The sequence below is a fragment of the Sciurus vulgaris genome (genome assembly GCF_902686455.1).
Source record: "Sciurus vulgaris genome assembly, chromosome: 2".
In the NCBI taxonomy this organism is placed as follows: domain Eukaryota; kingdom Metazoa; phylum Chordata; class Mammalia; order Rodentia; family Sciuridae; genus Sciurus; species Sciurus vulgaris.
Genome location: NC_136462.1, coordinates 193808256 through 193827402, shown reverse-complemented (window position 1 = coordinate 193827402; position 19147 = coordinate 193808256). Strand labels below are relative to the sequence as shown.

At 55.6% G+C, this 19147-nt stretch overlaps 1 protein-coding gene across 4 annotated transcripts in view; it reads right to left on the bottom strand.

Moving 5' to 3' along the window:
- Positions 1-17259, bottom strand: part of BCAS4 (breast carcinoma amplified sequence 4) — a 54188-nt gene extending 36929 nt beyond the window's left edge. For 2 of the 4 annotated variants that reach the window (XM_079126978.1, XM_079126980.1), the window contains exons 1-2: positions 17035-17158; positions 16438-16600 (exon numbers count right to left, since the gene is read on the bottom strand). Coding sequence is in view for 2 of the 4 variants with exons in the window: in XM_079126979.1 (XP_078983105.1) it covers positions 17035-17196 (162 nt within the window). In the remaining 2 variants the exon portion in view is untranslated. Of the gene's footprint in view, positions 1-16437; positions 16601-17034 lie in introns of all 4 variants that reach the window. The other 2 variants (XM_079126979.1, XM_079126977.1) reach the window with 1 other exon arrangement.
- Between the last annotated feature and the right edge of the window lie 1888 nt (positions 17260-19147).

Genomic DNA, 19147 nt, shown 5'->3' with positions numbered 1-19147 from the left:
GAACACACTGGGTTCGTGGCTGTCCGAGAGGTGCTGGCCCAGGTCTCCGGGGGACCAGATCTTTCCATTTGCCAAGAGGAGACAGAAATTCTAATATTATAGGAAATGTCCCAATTTTTAAATAGTTGGCATAGGTTCAGAAAAAAATCTTTAACACCCCACGAGCCAAACCAAACAGGAGCAGAGAAAAGCCCTGCTCAGGACGGCCTGCCCCACCTGCGCAAGGCCAGCCTGGACTTCACCCCCGGGCGCGCTGCTTTCCTGACCTATGAAAGCGGTTCAGGCCGCTGCTGCTCCAGTGGAAGAAGGTCCACCCGGGACACGGACCCCTCCTCCGCTGACCGCAGGCCCTGCCGGAGACGGTGACCAGGGGCTGCTGGGCAGGCGGGGGCCACCCCACACCTGGAGACTCCCTGCCACCCCTGGTCCCCACAGAGGTCCGCACGGCCTCCAGCGTGAGCCTGGCTACAACAGAATAAGCCACTCGCTGCACAAAAAAGCTCCTTCCGGCCGGGTATAAATAGTACCAAGCTGCAGTTTTAAACCCTGGAGCTGCGTCTCACAGCTGGGACTATTTCTGGGCTGCAACAGGGCGGCCTGACAGGAGAAGGGGCCGTGGCAGGGGGAAGGCTGGAGGCACGAAGAAGGTCCCCTGGCCCCAGAAACAAAGTCGTGGTCAGTGATGTCACGTCATCACCGAGGCGAAAGAGGCGGCCCAGAGCAGGGGAGCCCGGCCGCTCCTTCCATCCAAGGGAAGCAGGAGATGCGAGGGGCAGAGCGGCTGCTGAGCCCCTGAGTGGGGTGCACACAACCCGGACCCTGGCCGGCAGACTCGTGGGGGCCACAGAGGCCCAGCGGCTGCTGAAGGAGGCCTCCTTCCCAAGATGCACCAGAGCCCCCACCCCCCACAGCCAGTTCAGATAGGATCAGGCACAGGGGCCAGGGTAGCTCAGTGAAAAAGTGGGCGTCGAGCACGTGCAAGGCCCCGGAATCCATCACCAGCACTGCAGAGAGAAGGGAGGGGAGGGGAGGGGAGCGGGGAGGACAGAGGAGGAGACATGGCAGGTTCAAGTCTGTCCTGGGTTCAAATCCTGTCTGCTCTTCAGTTAACCTGGGACCCTAACCCAGCGGATTCGCGTGTGCATCTTGGCTGGCTCACCCGTGACAGGAACCATCGTACCCACTTGGCTCGGCCGTCAGGAGGTCAACCTGGCATGGTAAATGTGACTGAGTCATCAGCGGATGCTGACACACAAAGGTCTGTGAGGGAGGTCAGCTGGTCCAGAGGCCCTCCCTTGACTCTTGCTCAGGGTCACACAGCTAATAAATACTGAAGCCAGAATTTGATTCTGAGCAATATATGCTAGAGCTAACGGTTTTGTTGGGTGGGGGGCATTTTGTATGTTTTTGTTTTTGTCTTTTGCAATACTGGGGTGGAACCCAGGGCCCCACACATGCTAAGCAAGTGCTCCACCACCGAGCCACATCCCCAGTCCTTTTTATTTTTTGACAGGCCTCACTAAGTTGCTGAGGCTGGCTTCAAACTTGAGATCCTCCTGCCTCAGCCTCCTGGGTAGCTGGGATTACAGGTGTGTCCCCCCCATGCCAAACCAGAGCTAACGTCTGTCGCCCCAGGATGCTCTGGGGAGAGGGATGTGTCCCCTTCACTGCTGCCTGGCTGTAGCTGCTCTCCCCAACTTCACCTCCTGGGGCCCAGGGCGGTGCCCAAGAGCAGGAAGGAGCAAAGGCGTTTTGCGACTGTCTGGCTGACTTCAGGAGAAACCAGCCCAAAACATTCCCAGCCGACAGGAAGGAGCTGGATTGGCCACCCCAGCAGGCTCACAAATCACTCATGGGACGATTTTCTCTCAAGATAATCCCCTAAATTGCCTCAGAAATGAGTCCCGCCGGCTGCAGCCTATGAGGCTTTTTAACCAGCCTGAAAGCTAAACGAATGTTCCTGCTGTTCTCTGTGACTCCCTGGGCGCCAACTGCTTCAGTTCAAGCGGAAGGAGCAAAGAGGCTTGCTCTAAGTGACACGGGGCATTACAGTGGGGACCTGCGAGCGGGCTTTTGTTTTGCAGGGCTGGGGACAGAACCGGGGTCTTGTGCTTGCCAGGCAAGCCCTCTGCCACTGAGCCACAACCCCAGCCCTCCCGGGCATTTTTAACGTGGGTCAGTCAAGGCTTCACTCTTCCACACCCCGTTCTCCGAAAACGCTCATCCCAGCTTCCTAGCTGGGCAAGCCAAAGGCTGAAGAGGGCTGGTCCTGCTAAATCTCCTTGCCCACTGCCACCCTGCCACAACTGGGACTATTGCAGTAGCCTGCTTGCTGGTTCCCCACTTCCTGTCTCGCTCCCCTTTGGTCTCCTCCGCTGAGGGATCCTCTGCTCAGCACCCTCCACAGGACCACTCTGCATCCACCAGGATGGCTCCGACCACAGAGACGGAGACAGGGTCACAGGGGAACCGAGCGGTGGGAACCATCCGCAGCGCGCGGGTGGGTAGGTACAGCTGTGCGGTTGCTTTGGAAACTCGTCTGGCGGTTCCTCGCCAGGAACGCGGGGAGTTGCCCTCCGACCAAGCGTCATGCCAGAAAGAATTGGAAACACATGCTTTTGCAAAAACTCGCACATACTACTCAGAATAGCAAAGACGTGGAAGTAACCTGATGTCCCAAGCTGGCGGACGGGCCGAGGCAAGGTGGTAAAATGTCCGTGACAGATTGATAACCTTCCCTCTGATGGAAAGGGATGAAGTCTTCAGGGGCTGTGACAGGGTGGTTCCTGAGAAGGTATGCGAGCGACAGAAGCCAGACGCAGCAGGTCACATGCTACAGATTCCATTTACCTGGAACAGCCAGAGCAGCGGGCCAGGGTAGCTTAGTGCCGTGGCTTTCAGGGGATCAGGGACGGCAGGGATCACTGCTAAGTGTTGTGGGGTTTCCTTTCTGCGGCGATGGAGACCTTCTGGAGTCAGTCGTGGAAGCATTTGTAGAACACAGTGAACAGACTGAACGCCACGCAACTCTGCACTTTAAAACAGTGGATTTTGCAAGTCACAGTGGTCACCCCTGGAATCCCAGCAGCTCAGGAGGCTGAGGCAGGAGGATCCCGAGTTCCAGGCTGGCCTGGCCAATTTAGTGAGATGCTGGCTGTTCCACCACCAGATGAAAGCTCTCCACGTGGCGGGTGTGGTATCTTACTTTTCTGCTCCAGGCCCTGGAAGAGGGACTGGCCCACAGGAGAGCTGGCATTTCTGAAGATGGGCCCCAGTCCCTTGCCGGCCACCTGTCCTTGGCCACTGTGCCTATGAGGAGGTGGAATCCCTTCCTCCCCGCTGAGGCTGGGCTGGCCTGCAACTTGCTCTGACCAACAGCACGTGGTAGAGCCCACTGCTGTGTTTGAAGGCTGGAGGGCTGGAGGCCAAACCCCCACAGCCGGGTTGAGAGGCGGGCGCCTAAGAGGTGATGAGCTCAGGAAGACTGCCCTCAGGCAGGGGTCATGTCACTGTCCTGGGAGTGGGTTCGTGACCTCCAGGGTGGGTTCGCTATGACAGCGAACTGAGCTGAGTCCCGTGCTCCCCTCCGTGAGCCCTCAGCCACACGATGCCTCCCGCCATGTTATGATGCAGCGGGAAGACCCTCACCAGACACGAGCCTCGACCTTAGACTTCCCAGCCTCCAGAGCCGTGAGCCAAACAAACTTGTGCTAGTTATGAGTGACCCTGTGCCATCTGTCATAGCGCACAAAACGGACCAAGACAGATGCTGTGTCACACCTGGGCCATAGCCTGGGTCTCGGCCTTGAGCCTGATTCACCCTCTTGGACACCAGCAGCCCAGGAAGTAGCCCAGGCAAACTTGCTGCAGAGGCCCTGGTGAGAGGCCCTGGAGGTTGAGAGGCCACATGGAGGCTGAGACACACATGGCCAGCCAGCACCAGCTGCCAGACCGAAGGCCAGGCCACAGTGGATCCAGAGCAGCAGACAGCTCAGCGGGCTGCGGCCAAGAGCCCTGGCACCTCCAAGTCACGGGTGATGCTAAGCCGTACAGGCCTGAGGCTGTCTGTTCCCCCAGTTGGTGACTGATACAGGCTCTGTGAATATTCTTTTATATATATATATGTTTTTTGTTGTCAGTGGACCCTCATTTTTATTTATTTATATGTGGTGCTGAGACTCGAACCCAGCACCTCACACATGCCAGGCAAGCGCCCTACCACTGAGCCCCAACCAGCCCTCTATGAGTATTCTTCACAGGAAAGAAAGGAGAGAGGAGGCAGGGAGGAGAGAAGGCCCAGCAGGGAGGAGGAGGACGTGCACCCCAAGGAGCCACAGCCTGAGGACCGCAGCCCTGACCGCTCATCCTAACCTCACGTTCTGTGCTGTGTGGTCTGTACTCCATCTTTGACCATCTCCGTACCTCAGTTTCCCCATTTGAAAGGGGGGGCACTGTTCTGACCCCCTGGGGCTTAGGATGGACATGAAGGGGGTCAACCAGCCATTTCCCAGGGCTGCTGGCCATTCCCGCAAGCCTCGAGCCCATGTCCGTGTCTGTAACCTGGACCCAGCCGGGGTCTCCAAACCCACATGGACACAGAAGCGCGTAGGTGACGACCAGCTTAAGGGTGTGTCTGCAAGTGGCTGCTCTCGTTTCCCACCTTGGACAGACAGACCGTCCTTTTCTCTCTCTTAAGAGAAACAGCAGCATAAGCAAAAGATACCCCTCAGCTGACGCTCAGCCTCTGGGGCAGGGGTGACGGGGAGGGGAGGGCACTCGGGCACACCAGAGACCCCTTGTCCCATCACCCTTGTCCCATCACCCTTGTCCCATCGAAAGAGGCGGCCACCACTGGCTCCAGCTAGTGCCAAGCAGGACATGCCAGACCCACCTGTTCAGGATGAACAGTGGCCCCAACATTTATGCAAATGCTCCCAATTGGCAGGCTTCTAAAACTAACCTGATAATTTTTAAAAACCCGTGATGGTCAAGCCAGCCTGTCGGGGGGCTGAATATGGCCCTCAAACCTGTGGCCACGCTGTGTCTTTAGAACACAAGTGTGAAACGTGCACAAGAGGCAAGTCCAGGAGACAGGAGGAGCTGGGCGGGCCCCCGCGGGGGAGCTGAGCGCTGCGGGGTTTCCCTGAGGGTGAGGACATGTCCCGAGGCCAGCGGTGACAGATGGCTAGTGGCCGAGAATACGCCAGGGCCATCGAACTGTGCACTTTAAATGAGTGAATCCTGCGTGCAGATCAGAGCTTGGTGATGCTATTCAAACTTGCGTGAAAGTTGTCATAGAAACCTCAGGGTCACTCAGCCCCGGCAGAGAAGCAGCCCTTCCCTGGGCCCAGGCGGAAAGGTCCGGGCCTGGGGGGCACAGAAGTGCCTCTGAAGGCCTGGGTGTGAACTGCGACCCAGGGCGGGCCTGGCAGGGTGGATGATAGGCCCCTCCCCAAGGAAGAGGCGCCCGTCCTGGAGCCAGGGACCCTCACCTCGAGGTGTAGGTGTCAGAGAGGACTGGCTGCTCTTCCACACTCATCCCGACCTCGACTTGTCTAAAATGCCCAAGCTTCCCACTCCTTGGTTTATACCCAAAGGACTTCAAATCATCATACTACAGTGACACAGCCACATCAATGTTCATAGCAGCTCAATTCACAATAGCCAGATTGTGGAACCAACCTAGATGCCCTTCAAATAATGAAAGGATTAAAAAACTGTGGTATATATACACAATGGAATATTATTCAGCCATAAAGAAGAATAAACTTACGGCATTTGCTGGTAAATGGTTGCATTTGGAAAATATCATACCAAGCCCAAAAAACCAAAGGCCAAATGTTTTCTCTGATAAGTACATGACAATATATAATGAGGGGCGGGTGATGGAGGAAGAGAAGAATGGAGGAACATTGGATGGTGTAGAGGAAAATGGGGTGGGACGGGGTGGGGGAAGGGAAGCTAGTAGACTGAGACAGGTAGTATTGCCCATGTATATGTATGATGTAGGATTACATGAATTAGTGTGAATCTACGTTGTGCACAACCATAGAAATTAGAAGTTGAAACCCCTTTGTGTACACTGAATCAAAATGCAGTCTCTAAAAATTAAAAAAATTTTAAATAAAAAAAATTAAAATATAAAACGCCCACGCCCCGAGACGGCCTTCTCCTCCGGGTCTACCCCAATGTGCACCAATGCCAATGGTGGGGCCAGGAGATGCGCACCACGGACCAGCAAAGGCTCCCCAGAACCCTAAATGGCCATCAGTGAAAAACGGTCACCTACCCTGTGAGTCAGAGAGCCAAATCCGTCCAGTGTCCTAAACATCAGGCAGAGGACTGCGGATGCAGCCCAGGGGCGGAGTGTGCCGGCATGGGGAAGGCCCTGAGTCCGTTCCCAGCACTGGAGAAAACCAAAATCGGACAGTGCCCTGGGCACCTTCTGGAAAGATCTCTGAGCCACAGTGAGAAAGACACAGTGCAGGAAGTGCAGCAGTGGGCAGCAGACGGGGTGGGGTGGAAGTGCCCGAGCACCTGCCCGCAAGGGGACCTGAGGAACAGGGTGCAGCCTCTGTGGACATCACCGACTTTTGGATTGTTACACACGTGTACTTTTCAAAATTTAAAACAAAGCCTATTGTTTAAAAAAAAATTCCAACTTACTTTTAAAGAAACACAAAGTGGGGCTGGGGAGATGGCTCGGTCAGTAGAGCGCTTGCCTTGTAAGCACAGGCCCTGGGATCGATCCCAGACCCACAGCGACAGCCAGGAATGCGCTCAGGCCTGGCGCCTAGCTCCAGGGCCCTAGGCCCCCAGGCCACGAGGGCAGCGATGAAGGTTTGCAGCGGCCGATGCTCACAGCGCCGAGTGGACACCAACACCTGGGCCTGCAAAAGGGCATCCTGGTGAGGGAAGACCCCTGAACTCCAGCGCAGAGGGGGCTGGACAGCTGCTTCCACAGGCAGCGGGCCTCCTAGGCCACCGGCGAGACCACGTCACCCTCCCCACAAGACCTCTCGTGCCCAGCGCCTGACACAGCACCTGCACCTGGGACAGCTCAACACACAACAGTGCAATAGCCAAGTCACGGTGACACACTACCAGAGTGACGGCCAAGTCACCCTGACACTCCCAGAGTGATGGAAAGTCACCGTGACTGTCACTACCAGAGTGATGGCCAAGTCACCGTGACTGTCACTCCCAGAGTGATGGCCAAGTCACGGTGACACACTACCAGAGTGATGGCCAAGTCACGGTGACACACTACCAGAGTGATGGCCAAGTCACCATGACTGTCACTCCCAGAGTGATGACCAAGTCACCATCACACATGGCAAGAGTGAAGGCCAAGTCAGCGTGACTGTCTCTCCCAGAGTGATGGCCAAGCCACAGGGACTGTCACTCTGAAAGTGATGGGCAAGTCACTGTGACACACTCCAGAAGTGATGGCCATGTCACCATGACTGTCACTCCCAGAGTTATGGCCAAGTCACTGTGACACACACCCAGAGTGATGGCCAAGCCACCGTGACCGTCACTCCAGAGTGAAGGCCACGTCACCGTGAGTGTCACTCCCAGAGTGAAGGCCACGTCACCGTGGCTGTCACTCCCAGAGTGATGGCCAAGCCACCGTGACACACTCTTAGAATGATGGCCAAGTCACCGTGACTGTCACTCCCAGAGTGATGGCCATGTCACCCTGACAAACTCCCAGATTGATCGCCAAGTCACCGAGACACACTCCCAGAATGATGGCTAGGTCACAATGACACACTCCCTGAGTGACGGCCAAGTCACTGTGACTGTCATTCCCAGAGTGATGGCCATGTCATCGTGACTGTCACTCCCAGAGTGATGGCCAAGTCACCATGACACACTCCCAGAGTGATGGCCAAATCACTGTGACTGTCACTCCCAGAGTGATGGCCAAGACACCGTGACTGTCACTCACAGAGTGATGACCAAGTCAAAGTGACACAGTCCCAGAGTGATGGCCAAGTCACCGTGTCTGTCACTCCCACCGCGATGACCAAGTCACCGTGACACAGTCCCAGAGTGATGGCCAAGTCACTGTGACACACTCCCAGAGAGATGGCCAGGCCACCGTGACTGTCACACCAGAGTGATGACCATATTACCTTGACTGTCAATCCCAGAGTGATGGCCAAGCCACAGTGACACACTGCCAGAGCGATGACCAAGTCAAGTCACAGTGACACACTCCCAGAGTAATGGCCATGTCACCGTGACTGTAACTCCCAGAGTGATGACCCAGTCACCGTGACACACTCCATGAGTGAAGGCCAAGTCACCTTGTCAGACTCCCAGAGTAATGACAACTTCACCGTGTCACACTCCCAGAGTGATGGCCAAGTGCCGTGACACACTCCCAGAGTGATGGACATCCACCATGACTGTCAGTCCCAGAATGATGGCCAAGCCAGTTACACTCTACCAGAGTGATGACCAGGTCACCGTGTCACACTCCCAGAGTGATGACCAAGTCACCATGACACACTTCCGCAGTGATGGCCAAGTCACCAAGAACACTCCCAGAGTGATGACCAAGTCACCGTGAAACACTCCAGAAGTGATGGCCATGTCACCATGACAGTCACTCCCACAGTGATGGACAAGTCACTGTGACACACTCCCAGAGTGATGGACAAGCCACCATGACTGTCAATCCAGAGTGAAGGCCACGTCACCATGACTGTCAATCCCAGAGTGATGGCCAAGTCACCGAGACACACTCCCAGAGTGATGGCCAAGTCACCGTCACACATGGCAAGAGTGAAGGCCAGGTCAGCGTGACTGTCTGTCCCAGAGTGATGGCCAAGGCACAGTGACTGTCACTCTGAAAGTGATGGGCAAGTCACCATGACACACTCCAGAAGTGATGGCCATGTTACCATGACTGTCACTCCCAGAGTTATGGCCAAGTCACTGTGACACACACCCAGAGTGATAGCCAAGCCACCGTGACTGTCTCTCCCAGAGTGATGGCCAAGCCACCGTGACTGTCACTCCCAGAGTGATGGCCAAGCCACAGTGATACATGGCCACAGTGATGACCAAGAAACAGTGTCACACTCCCAGAGTGATGGCCAAGTCACCGTGACTGTAACTCCCAGAGTGATGACCAAGTCACCGTGACTGTCACTACCAGAGTGATGGCCAAGTCACCATGACTGTCACTCCCAGAGTAGTGGCCGTCATCGTGACTGTCACTCCCAGAGTGATGGCCAAGACACCGTGACTGTCACTCGCAGAGTGATGACCAAGTCAAAGTGACACACTCCCAGAGTGATGGGCAAGTCACCGTGGCTGTCACTCCCACAGTGATGACCATGTCACCCTGAAACACTCCCAGAGTGATGGCCAAGACACCAAGACACACTCCCAGAGTGATGGCCAAGTCACCATGACTTTCAATCCCAGAGTGATGGCCAAGACACCGTGACTGTCACTTGCAGAGTGATGGCCGTCATCATGACTGTCACTCCCAGGGTGATGGCCAACTCACCATGACTGTCACTCCCATAGTGATGACTAAGTCACATTGTCACACTCCCACAATGATGACCAAGTCACCATGACACATTCCCAGGGTGATGGCCAAGTCCCCATGACTGTCACTCCCACAGTGCTGACCATGTAAACTTCACACACTCCCAGATTGATGTCCAAGTCACCGAGACACACTCCCAGAGTAATGGCTAAGTCACCATGAAACACTACCTGAGTGATGGCCAAGTAACCGTGACTGTCACTCCCAGAGTGAGGGCCATGTCATCGTGACTATCACTCCCAGAGTGATGGCCAAGTCACCGTGACACACTACCAGAGTGATGGACAAGTCACCGTGACACACTCCACAAGTGAAGGCCAAGTACCATGACTGTCACTCTAGAGTGATGTCCAAGTCACTGTGTCACAATCACGGAATGATGACCAAGTCACTGTTACTGTCACTCTAAAAGTGATGGCCAAGTAACCATGACACACTCCCAGAGTGATGGCCAGGCCACCACGACTGTCACCCAGAGTGATGGCCAAGTCACCGAGACACACTCCCAGAGTGATGGCCAAGTCACCATGACTGTCACTCCCAGAGTGATGACCAAGTATCTGTGACACACTCCCAGAGTGATGGCCAGCCACCGTGCTGTCAGTCCCAGAATGATGGCCAAGCCAGTTACACTCTACCAGAGTGATGACCAGGTCACCGTGTCACACTCCCAGAGTGATGGCCAAGTCACCATGACACACTGCCACAGTGATGGCCAAGTCACCAAGACTGTCACTCCCAGAGTGATGGCCAAGTCACCATGACACACTCGCAGAGTGATGGCCAGGTCACCATGACACACTCTCTGAGTGATGGCCAAGTCACCGTGACTGTCACTCCCACAGTGATGGCCAAGTCACCGTGACTGTCACTTCCAGAGTGATGGCCAAGTCACCATGACACACTCCCAGAGTGATGGCCAAGTGACCGTGACTGTCACTCCCAGAGTGATGGCCAAGTGACCGTGACTGTCACTCCCAGAGTGATGGCCATGTCACTGTGCCTGTCACTCCCAGAGTGATGGCCAAGTCGCCGTGACTGTCACTCCCAGAGTGATGGCCAAGTCACCATGACACACTCCCATTTTTGGGGCCCGGTCCCTGACGGCTCCTGTGGATGACCTACCCCCCCCCCCATCACCACATGTCCAAGGAGACTGAGGCGCAGAGTGTCCCCGCAGGCCTCAGCTGTGTCCTCCTGCCTCGGCCCTCCAGGGTGCTAACCGATGAAAGACCTTCTCCAACCCATCTCCACAGGGCACCGAGGACCCAGGGCAAGCACGTCAGTGGGTCCTGAGGCTGGGCATCCTAGACACTGGCTCTGGTCCTACTGCCACCAATACAGGCCTGTGACCCGTCAGGTCCAGGCAGAGCAGGCAGGCAGCCTGAGCCAGGATGACAGCCAGAATCACCTGGCAGACACGGAGAAGTCCAGGTCCCCAGGCCAGGCCCTTTGGGGCATCTGAACACGTGGGCTCCCTGCAGCAGCCACAGTGCTGTCCCAGACAAGCAGCCTGGGTCGTGGCCAGGCTAATGCCCTCCTGGGGAGGTTTTCAGATCCCACTGCCCAGCGCACCCACACCAGTCACAGCGAAAGCCAGTGCGGGGCCCTGGAGTGGCCCCAAAGCTTAGGATGCTCACAAAGCTTAGGAGGCCCACCCTAACCCAGTGCCCTGGACCTTGAGGTCGGCTGCCGGCATCTCCTGTTACAGATGCATCGAACTTGCTCTCCTCGTCTTCCGTGGGGTTACAGAAGATGGAGGCAGGGGCACGCGCCAGGTGGGCAGAGACCTCTGGCCGCAAGGTGTCCAGCCCGGAGCATCTGCCTGGGGACCAGCTGCTCACGGCACAGGGTTGTTTCTGACCTTTGGGAAGCTGATTCTTTTTAAAGCTTCTCCCTCGGGGCTGCGGGTCGGCCACCCGGGCTAGGGCCCGTCAGGGCACTAGGACAGCTCCGTCCCGGTCATGTAGACCCCAGGGTATACAGCTGGGAACTTCCTTCCAAGGACTGGACCCTCTCCAGTACTTGTGGCCTTGACTTCTCCGGCCCCAGAAGGCTCTGAGTCAGGGGCCTGGCCGGCACTGTCTTGACGTACCTGGCTGTGTTCAGCAGCCCTCTCTGGCTCCTGGCAGCCACTCGGCCTTCTGGTCCTGCAGCCGAAAGTCTTGATCTGACCCCAGTGCACCCAGCCCAGGGGTCGACCCATGACCCAAGAGCAGAACCCACACTCCTTCCCGAGGCCCCAGCCTGGCTAGGCCCCGGCTTGGCCCCACTCGAGGCCCAGCACTCAACCCTCCGGGTTCCTACTGCTGCCCCAGCTGTGCACAGGAGTGCCAGCTTTGCCTTGGGCCCTCCCAGCACTAGGCCTCTACCACCGCCCTCAGGCATCTGTCACCGTTGGCGGCAGCCCTCCACCAGCATCTGTGAGGGAACTCGTCCCAGGACCCACTCAGATACCAAGATCTGAGGATGAAAGGGTGCAAAGAACCTCTGTCCATCCTCCAGCAGACACGCCCTGGCCCAGGCCTCTCATCCCAGCTCCCGGGAGGCTGAGGCAGGAGGATCTCAAGTTCAAGACCAGCCCAGGGAACCAGCAAAACACTGTCTCACAATATAATTTTTTAAAAAAGGGCTGGGGATGCAGCTCAGTGGCAAAGTACCTGCCTAGCACGTGTGAAGGGACTGAGTTCAATCCCTAGTACTGTTTAAGAAAATCCTCCTGTATACTGTGGATCCTCTCTAATGACTTCCGTTGCCCAAATACCAATTCAGTTCTATGTGACTAGCTGCTGGTTGTTTGTTGTGCTGTTTTGTTCTGCAGTGCTGGGGACAGAGCCCAGGTCTCCAGTGTGCTGACAGGCGTGCTACCAGGCGGCCACATGCTCTGCATTGTTTTTATTATCATATTTCTTTTGTACATTTTCCCCAACATTTTTGATCCACAGCTGGCTGAACCTGCAGACGTGGACCACGTTACAGCACGCCAACCATCTTCCCTTCCCTCTCGATTATCTGCTCGTCTCCCAGACTCCATGCCAGTCCTCGAGGGCAGGCACCAAAGTGTGCCACTGGCTTGCCCAGAACCCAGAACGCAGCAGGTTTTCCCAAAAATTTGAGGCATGAATTCATACAGAACCACATCTCTGAGACAGACCGTGCCCAGGGTCCACCCACAGACTTCCAAAATAGGATCGGAAACTTGAATGCAAAAGGGATAGCAGGTGACAGGTGCACCCATGGGAGGGTTCCCCCTGGCATGTGGTGTCCGCAGGACAGACCAGCGGATATTATCAGACTCCACAAAGGAACAGCCTCTCCCACGTTTCTCTTGACATCAAGACCAGTTTCGGCTAATCTGTGCTTTCTTGACTTTGGCAGATACACAGTTTAAAAGGCAAGCATTTCCCTTTCCTCCTATCGTGACTACAGAAAAACCCCAAGTTCCAGCACAAGGGTCAATGGTGACTGACAGCAGCTTTAATGAGGGAGCGGTAGGGACCAGTGGGGACTATGGCAAAGACTGTCTCATAAAACAACAACAACTAAATAAATGAGAAACACATTTTCCCCCAAGAAAATTCTCCACTTAAAAAACCCACATTAAAAAAAAAAAAAAAAAAAAACACATAAATGGGACCAAAGCTTTCAGACCAAAGTGCTGACTTTTGCCTGAGTCTTCAGTTCCCAGTCCGCGCTCACTCTAGGGTCTTCACGAGTCTTCCTCCCGCTCGTGAGCAAAGAGCCGAGGAGGGTGTGGGCTTCCTCCAGCCCTGAGGCCCTCTGCCGGGCGTCCTGGCTCGTCCAGCCCAAGAACCACTGGACACCTGGGTCCTGGGCTTCTCGCGCCTGGGACTTCGGTCTCAGCCTTGCGGGGCCCAGCTCTCTTCCCTCCCAGAGCACAGGGGACCCACAGTCAGACAGATCTCTCTCCTCCCATCAGGCAGTAGCCTCTGGGGACCTCCAGAAACCTCCCCCGCAGAGGATGTGAGAGGGAAGAGAGAAGAAGAGGGATGGGGACAGCAGCTTGCCTGCCACCTGCCTTCCTCCAGCCTGGGACAGGCGGTGCCAAGCTGCTGAGGCCCCAGGTGTGGCCCAGAGGCCCACGTGATCCGAGTATCAATCCCCTGACCCAGGTTAACTGTGACTGTGGGTGGAGAAAGGCCCCGGGGGTGCCTTTGGGTTTGCATTTTGTCCCTAGTGGGCAGCTCCTTCACTTCCTGACTGGGGTGACCTCCTCTGCGCCCTCCACCACCACGTCCTGCCTCACTTCCAGCCCAGGGTCCCGGAGACAGCCAACCGTGGTCTGAAGCTCTGAAATCGTGAGCACCAATTAGGCTTCTCCTCTAGTTGTTCTTGCCAGGCCTTTCGGTCACAGCGATGAACAAGCTGAGGCCCGAGGACAGGTGCAGCTTCTGCTGCCCCACTAGCCACCCACACCCGGGGCTTCACTCCACCCCAAGGACGCCTGCTTCCTCCCACACAGCTACAGGCTCTTCAGTTGGCTCCCTCGCCTGTGACATTTTCTCCTGGGGCTGGCTACTCCTGTTCCTGCTTCAGGGCTCACCTAAAATGACACTGCCCCAGGGAAGCCCTCCCTGACTGCAGGCAGCAACTGACCTGCTCCTCACCCTCCTGGACCGCTGGGCTCCTGCCCGCACTTTCCCCCATGCTACCGCTCAGGTCCAGCTTTCTCGGATTGGCCCTCCCCAGCCCAACCCGCAGACACAGAGACACCCTCCAGCCAGGTGCCTCCGCAGGGCACTCACTATGAGGAATGGGTTTTATCTGTGCCTGGCTCGCTGTCTGACAGCCGGGAGGCCAGGGCCTGCCTCTCGCAGCTCTGTTGTCTCCAGCTCCACGCGGGCCCTGGCACAGAGCAGTGCAGGCCCCAGCTCATCGAGGAAGCGGGGACATCGTGGGGCTGGTACTGGCTGGACTGAGGAGCCAGCTCAGCTTCAGAGTCAGCAGTGACCCCGGGGAAGGGTTGCAGGAGGCGACCTGCTGCTTAGGCCCGTTCCCAAAGCAGACTTCCCTTCTCTGGCTCATTTGCCACCTGGAAAGAGCTCTGGCTCAGGGACCAGCTAATGAACGAGCTCCGCGGAGAGCGTGCCCATGGTGTGCTCTGGCTTGGTGTCTGTTTCTTTTGGTAAATAAACTCCGGCAAGCATGTTAAGCTGCAGGGAGTTGGAGTTCTTCATTGTGACCCTCACAAATGAGCAGGAGAACAGCCGTTTCCAAGTTAAAGGAGCCCGGAGTGAGAAAACAGCTAACATGGCTCCTTCAGGAGACTGCCCATGTGCAGCGGAACGAAGCTGGGGTGTGGCCGCCGGGCACTAGGACCCCACCACACAGAGCAAGTGAGAGGACCAGAAATACCTTAGGATCCACAAAGCAGGAGGAGACTGCAGACAACCCAGCACCTCTCCCTGGGTTCCTGGGCAGCCAGACTAAGATGCCACTAGGGACTGGGTCTCCTCCAAGGTCTAGTCTGGCAAAGGGCAGCAGCCCCGAACAGGTTCATACATCACAAATAGCCACATGCCCTGTGAAAGCTTCAGTCGCTGAGCTATAAAATCTACACAATAATAAAAAAAAAATCTACACAATGACTTCCCAGCCACTGGATCACTGCCCCCCGCAAGGGCGTGACCCACAAGCAGAGCAGCACACTGCTGGTGCATAGTAGATGCTCAGGTAAGAGAAGCAATGCTTATATCAGCGTGGATGCTAAGTCAAGGAATGATGTAGAGTAGATTCCCCAATACGGAAGCCACCCACCCCCAGGGACGACTGAGCATTTAAAATGTGACTGGGCCAGAGATGTGCTTTAAAAACCCTGATTTCCAAAACTTGGTCAAAAGAAAAGGATGTGAAATTTCATTATTTTGAAAATACCGAGTATATGTTGAAGTATTTTGGATCTATGTTATTTTGGATACACTGTTATTTTCATATGGTGAAATGATGTCACCTATTTCATGTGTGTGGTTCTTGGACGCTTTAAATTAAAAAGATGTCTCACATTTGTAGCTGGAATTTTATTGCTAGTGGACAGTTCTTAAGGATACATTCACTTACCCCAGGCGCACTTTACCACCGAGTTACATCCCTGGTCCTTTTTATTTTATTTTGAGACAGGGTCTTGCAAAGCTGGTGAGGCCAGGCTACAATCTGTAACCCTCCTGGCCTAGCGCTATCCCAAGTTGCTGGGATTTCAGGCATGAACCACTGCATCTGAATTGCATGCTACTTCTTTTAATTTTCTTCTTCTTCTTCTCTCTGTCTCTCTCTCATTTTTTGGGTTTTTGTTTTGTTTTGCTTTTGTTTTGGCATGCTACCTCTTAAACTGAGGTACAAGTCACATACCCCGAAATTCGCCGGCTTAATGTATAGGATCCTGTGGTTCCAGTACCTTCACAAAGTTCTGCGTCCATTTCTGCTAATTCCAGACCACTTTCTTCACTAGGAAAAGCATCCCCTTACCTTATATCCTCACCAGCCACTGCCGGTTTTTCCATTCCTTTTCTTTTGTCTTTCTTTTTGGTACTCGGGATTGAACGTTGGGTGCTGTGTCATTGACCTACATCCTTAGCCCTTTGAAAAAAAAAAGAATTCTTTTTAAATTTTGAGGGTCTAAGTTGCTTAAGGAAGTTGCTGAGGCTAGCCTTGAACTTGAGATCCTCCCGCCTCAGCCTCCTGCGAGATTACAGGCGCCACCACGCTGGTCTTTCTATGCTATTTTAAGTAAACGAGAGCAAGTTGCGGAACAGTAAGTATCATTTCATCTAGTATCTAATATAGACAGAGATGTATAAACACCGACATTTTTAAGGGCACTTTTAAGCGTCTGGAACGAAACACACCAAACTGTGAGTGCTGGTCTTCTGCGCGACCTGGAACCGGCGCGGGGAGACGCTCCTTCACTTGATCTCCGCGCTGCTGCTGAGGTTGAAGAGCAGGGCTCGCCTTCTGGCCCCGCATAGCTGCGGTGGACTTGGGTAACTAGCTCTCGGCGCCGTCGACAGCCTGCTTCCAGCCGGAAGGAAGGAGTCTAGTTTTAGATGTACTTTTTACTTAAGCGTTTAAAATAGAAAGTGCAGGGCGACGCGGGATTTTCCTCCTAGCAACCGTGGCGCACCGCGGCCTCCGGGCTTTGCGCGCCGCTCCGGGCATCTGGACCAGGCCGGGTCTCGGCGCCCGCAGGGCCGGCCTGGCAAAGGGCAGCAGCCCCGACCGCGCTCGACCCGGCGCCCCGGCCTCGGCCCCGGGGTCGGCTGCAGCAGGAACCAGACGCGACCCGCCGCTCGTCTCTGGGTCGCCCCGGCAGCCACCGCTCCAGAGGGAGGCGACCCCGGCCCCCAGCCCCGCGCCGCGAGGGGATGCTGCGGGTGCCCAGCCGGGCTCAGGGCCAGAATCCCCCGCCGTGCCTCCCTCGCCCTCCTCCACACCCGGTCCCCTACCTCGGCGCCGGGCTCGGGAGTCCGGAAGAGCGCGAGCTCGTGCGCCCCGCCGCGCACGGGCTCCGGAGGGTCAGCGTCCGCCGGCAGCATCGGGCGGGCGGACTCGCCCGGGCGCCTGTCACCGCGCCGGGGCCTCGGAGCCCCGCCCCCGGCCCGCTGCATGCCCCGAGGCCCGCCTGGCGGAGGCGGGGCAGGTGCGCACCCGGCAGCCGCCGCCGCCGCTCCCGAGCGCCGGCCGAGTGGGCAGTGCCACCCAGTGGTGCGCCACGCGCACTGCGTCCGCCCCGGCACCACCTGGTCCACCCGTGACTCGCACAGGGTTTGCAGATGCAGTCACCTGGGGCCCGACTGACACTTCCGAGGCCCGGGCTCCGCGCAGTCTTCTAGGGTGGAGACCTGAGCCTCAGAATTGTCTGAGGCTCGCCAGATGGCTCCAACACACGGCCACATTTGGGAAGGGGAACCAGCGGTGTAGACCACACCTTTCTGTTGGAACCCGGATAGGGCAGGGGTTCCCAGCCCCGGCTGCACATTTGAAATCCACTGGGAGATTTTAAATGCCCCAAAACCAGACCTCACACCGGGCAGGTTAAGTCAGAATCCCTGTGGGTGGGGCTAGGTGTCCAGCGGTAGGGCTGGGGGCGCTGGAGCAGCGACCACCCAACGACCCCACCCCTCATCAGAGGTTTTTAATCCCCCTGGGCGATTCCAGTGTGCATCCAGCGTCAGAGCGATCCTGGAGGGCTCTTTCCTTTAAAGCCCGGGCTGCTGACCCCAGGCCCATCCTACCTAAGCCCCGGTTTTAGGAAAGCCGGTGTAGCCCTCCTCCCCCTCCTCCTAGGAACCAGCGGTGTAGACCACACCTTTCTGTTGGAACCCGACACTTCTGTTGGAACCTGACACTTCCGAGGCCCGGGCTCCGCGCAGTCTTCTAGGGTGGAGACCTGAGCCTCAGAATTGTCTGAGGCTCCCCAGATGGCTCCAACAGCCATCCCTAGTGCTAGGGATTGAAACCAGGATGCTCTACCACTGAGCCACATCCCCTGCCCTTTTTGTATTTTGAGACAGGGTCTCTCTATGTTGCCTAGGGCCTCACTAAGGGTTGAGGCTGGCGATCCTCTTTCCCCAGCCTTCTGAGTTGCTGGGATTACAAGCCTGTGCCACCACACCAGGTACTACAGGCAACTTTTAAACTGTTCCAGAGAATTATTATTATTTTTTTTACTGAGTATTTACTGGCATAAACCTATTTATTCATATTATTAAATCAGCAATAATAGAAATAAAAGCTACTATAATGAAAATGGAAACCAGGAATGAGGTCATTAAATATAACTAAGTACATTTTAAATATAAATACCATGTATTTTCTGTTAAGTATCAGATAAATAAACTCTCTATCCAAAATTCTAGTTTCAGAGAAAAAGGTCAGAGACAATTACAAAGAAGGTGCTTCGTGTTATCAGGTCCATTTTAAAAACAACTGAGATCCTTTGGGAAAATTGCGTTAGTCTTTTTTTTTTTTCATAGATTCCTGTTGGTCCTTTTGTTGGTAATCCATTTCTGTCAGCATCCTTAAAGTCTACTTTGCCTTTGTTTTTATCATTGGATTCTTGTACAGCTTTTCTAGGCCATATGCGACTAACAAAAGGGGAAATCATAGGGTATATGTATGGCTCCAGGAATTTTTTGTAGATCCAGAGAAGAACAGGAATGACGATACAAGGAATGCACACCACTGTCCCAGGCTCAAGCCCCTAAACGTGAGGCCAGGCGGAGTGTATCGGGAGCGCAGGCCGCCGCAAGGCGCCGGGCAGGGCGGGGAGGCGAGCCACGCACAGGCCGAGGACCCTGAGCGCCGCCGGGAGGAGCCTGCGGAGCTGCTCAAAAGCGCCCCGCGAGCGCGGAAGACAGAGCCCACCTTCCTGCCCCCGCCCCTGCCAGGCGCACCCCAGAGAATTCTTAAACACACTCAATTTACCACCCCTCCACTCACCCTTAGAAACTTTTCTAAACCATTCAGAGACCCTGGGGCTGAAGGAGGAAGGGCTCACCCCGCTGTCAAAGTGATAGTCATGAGTACAGGACTAAGGAAGTAAGTGAGCCGGGAAGT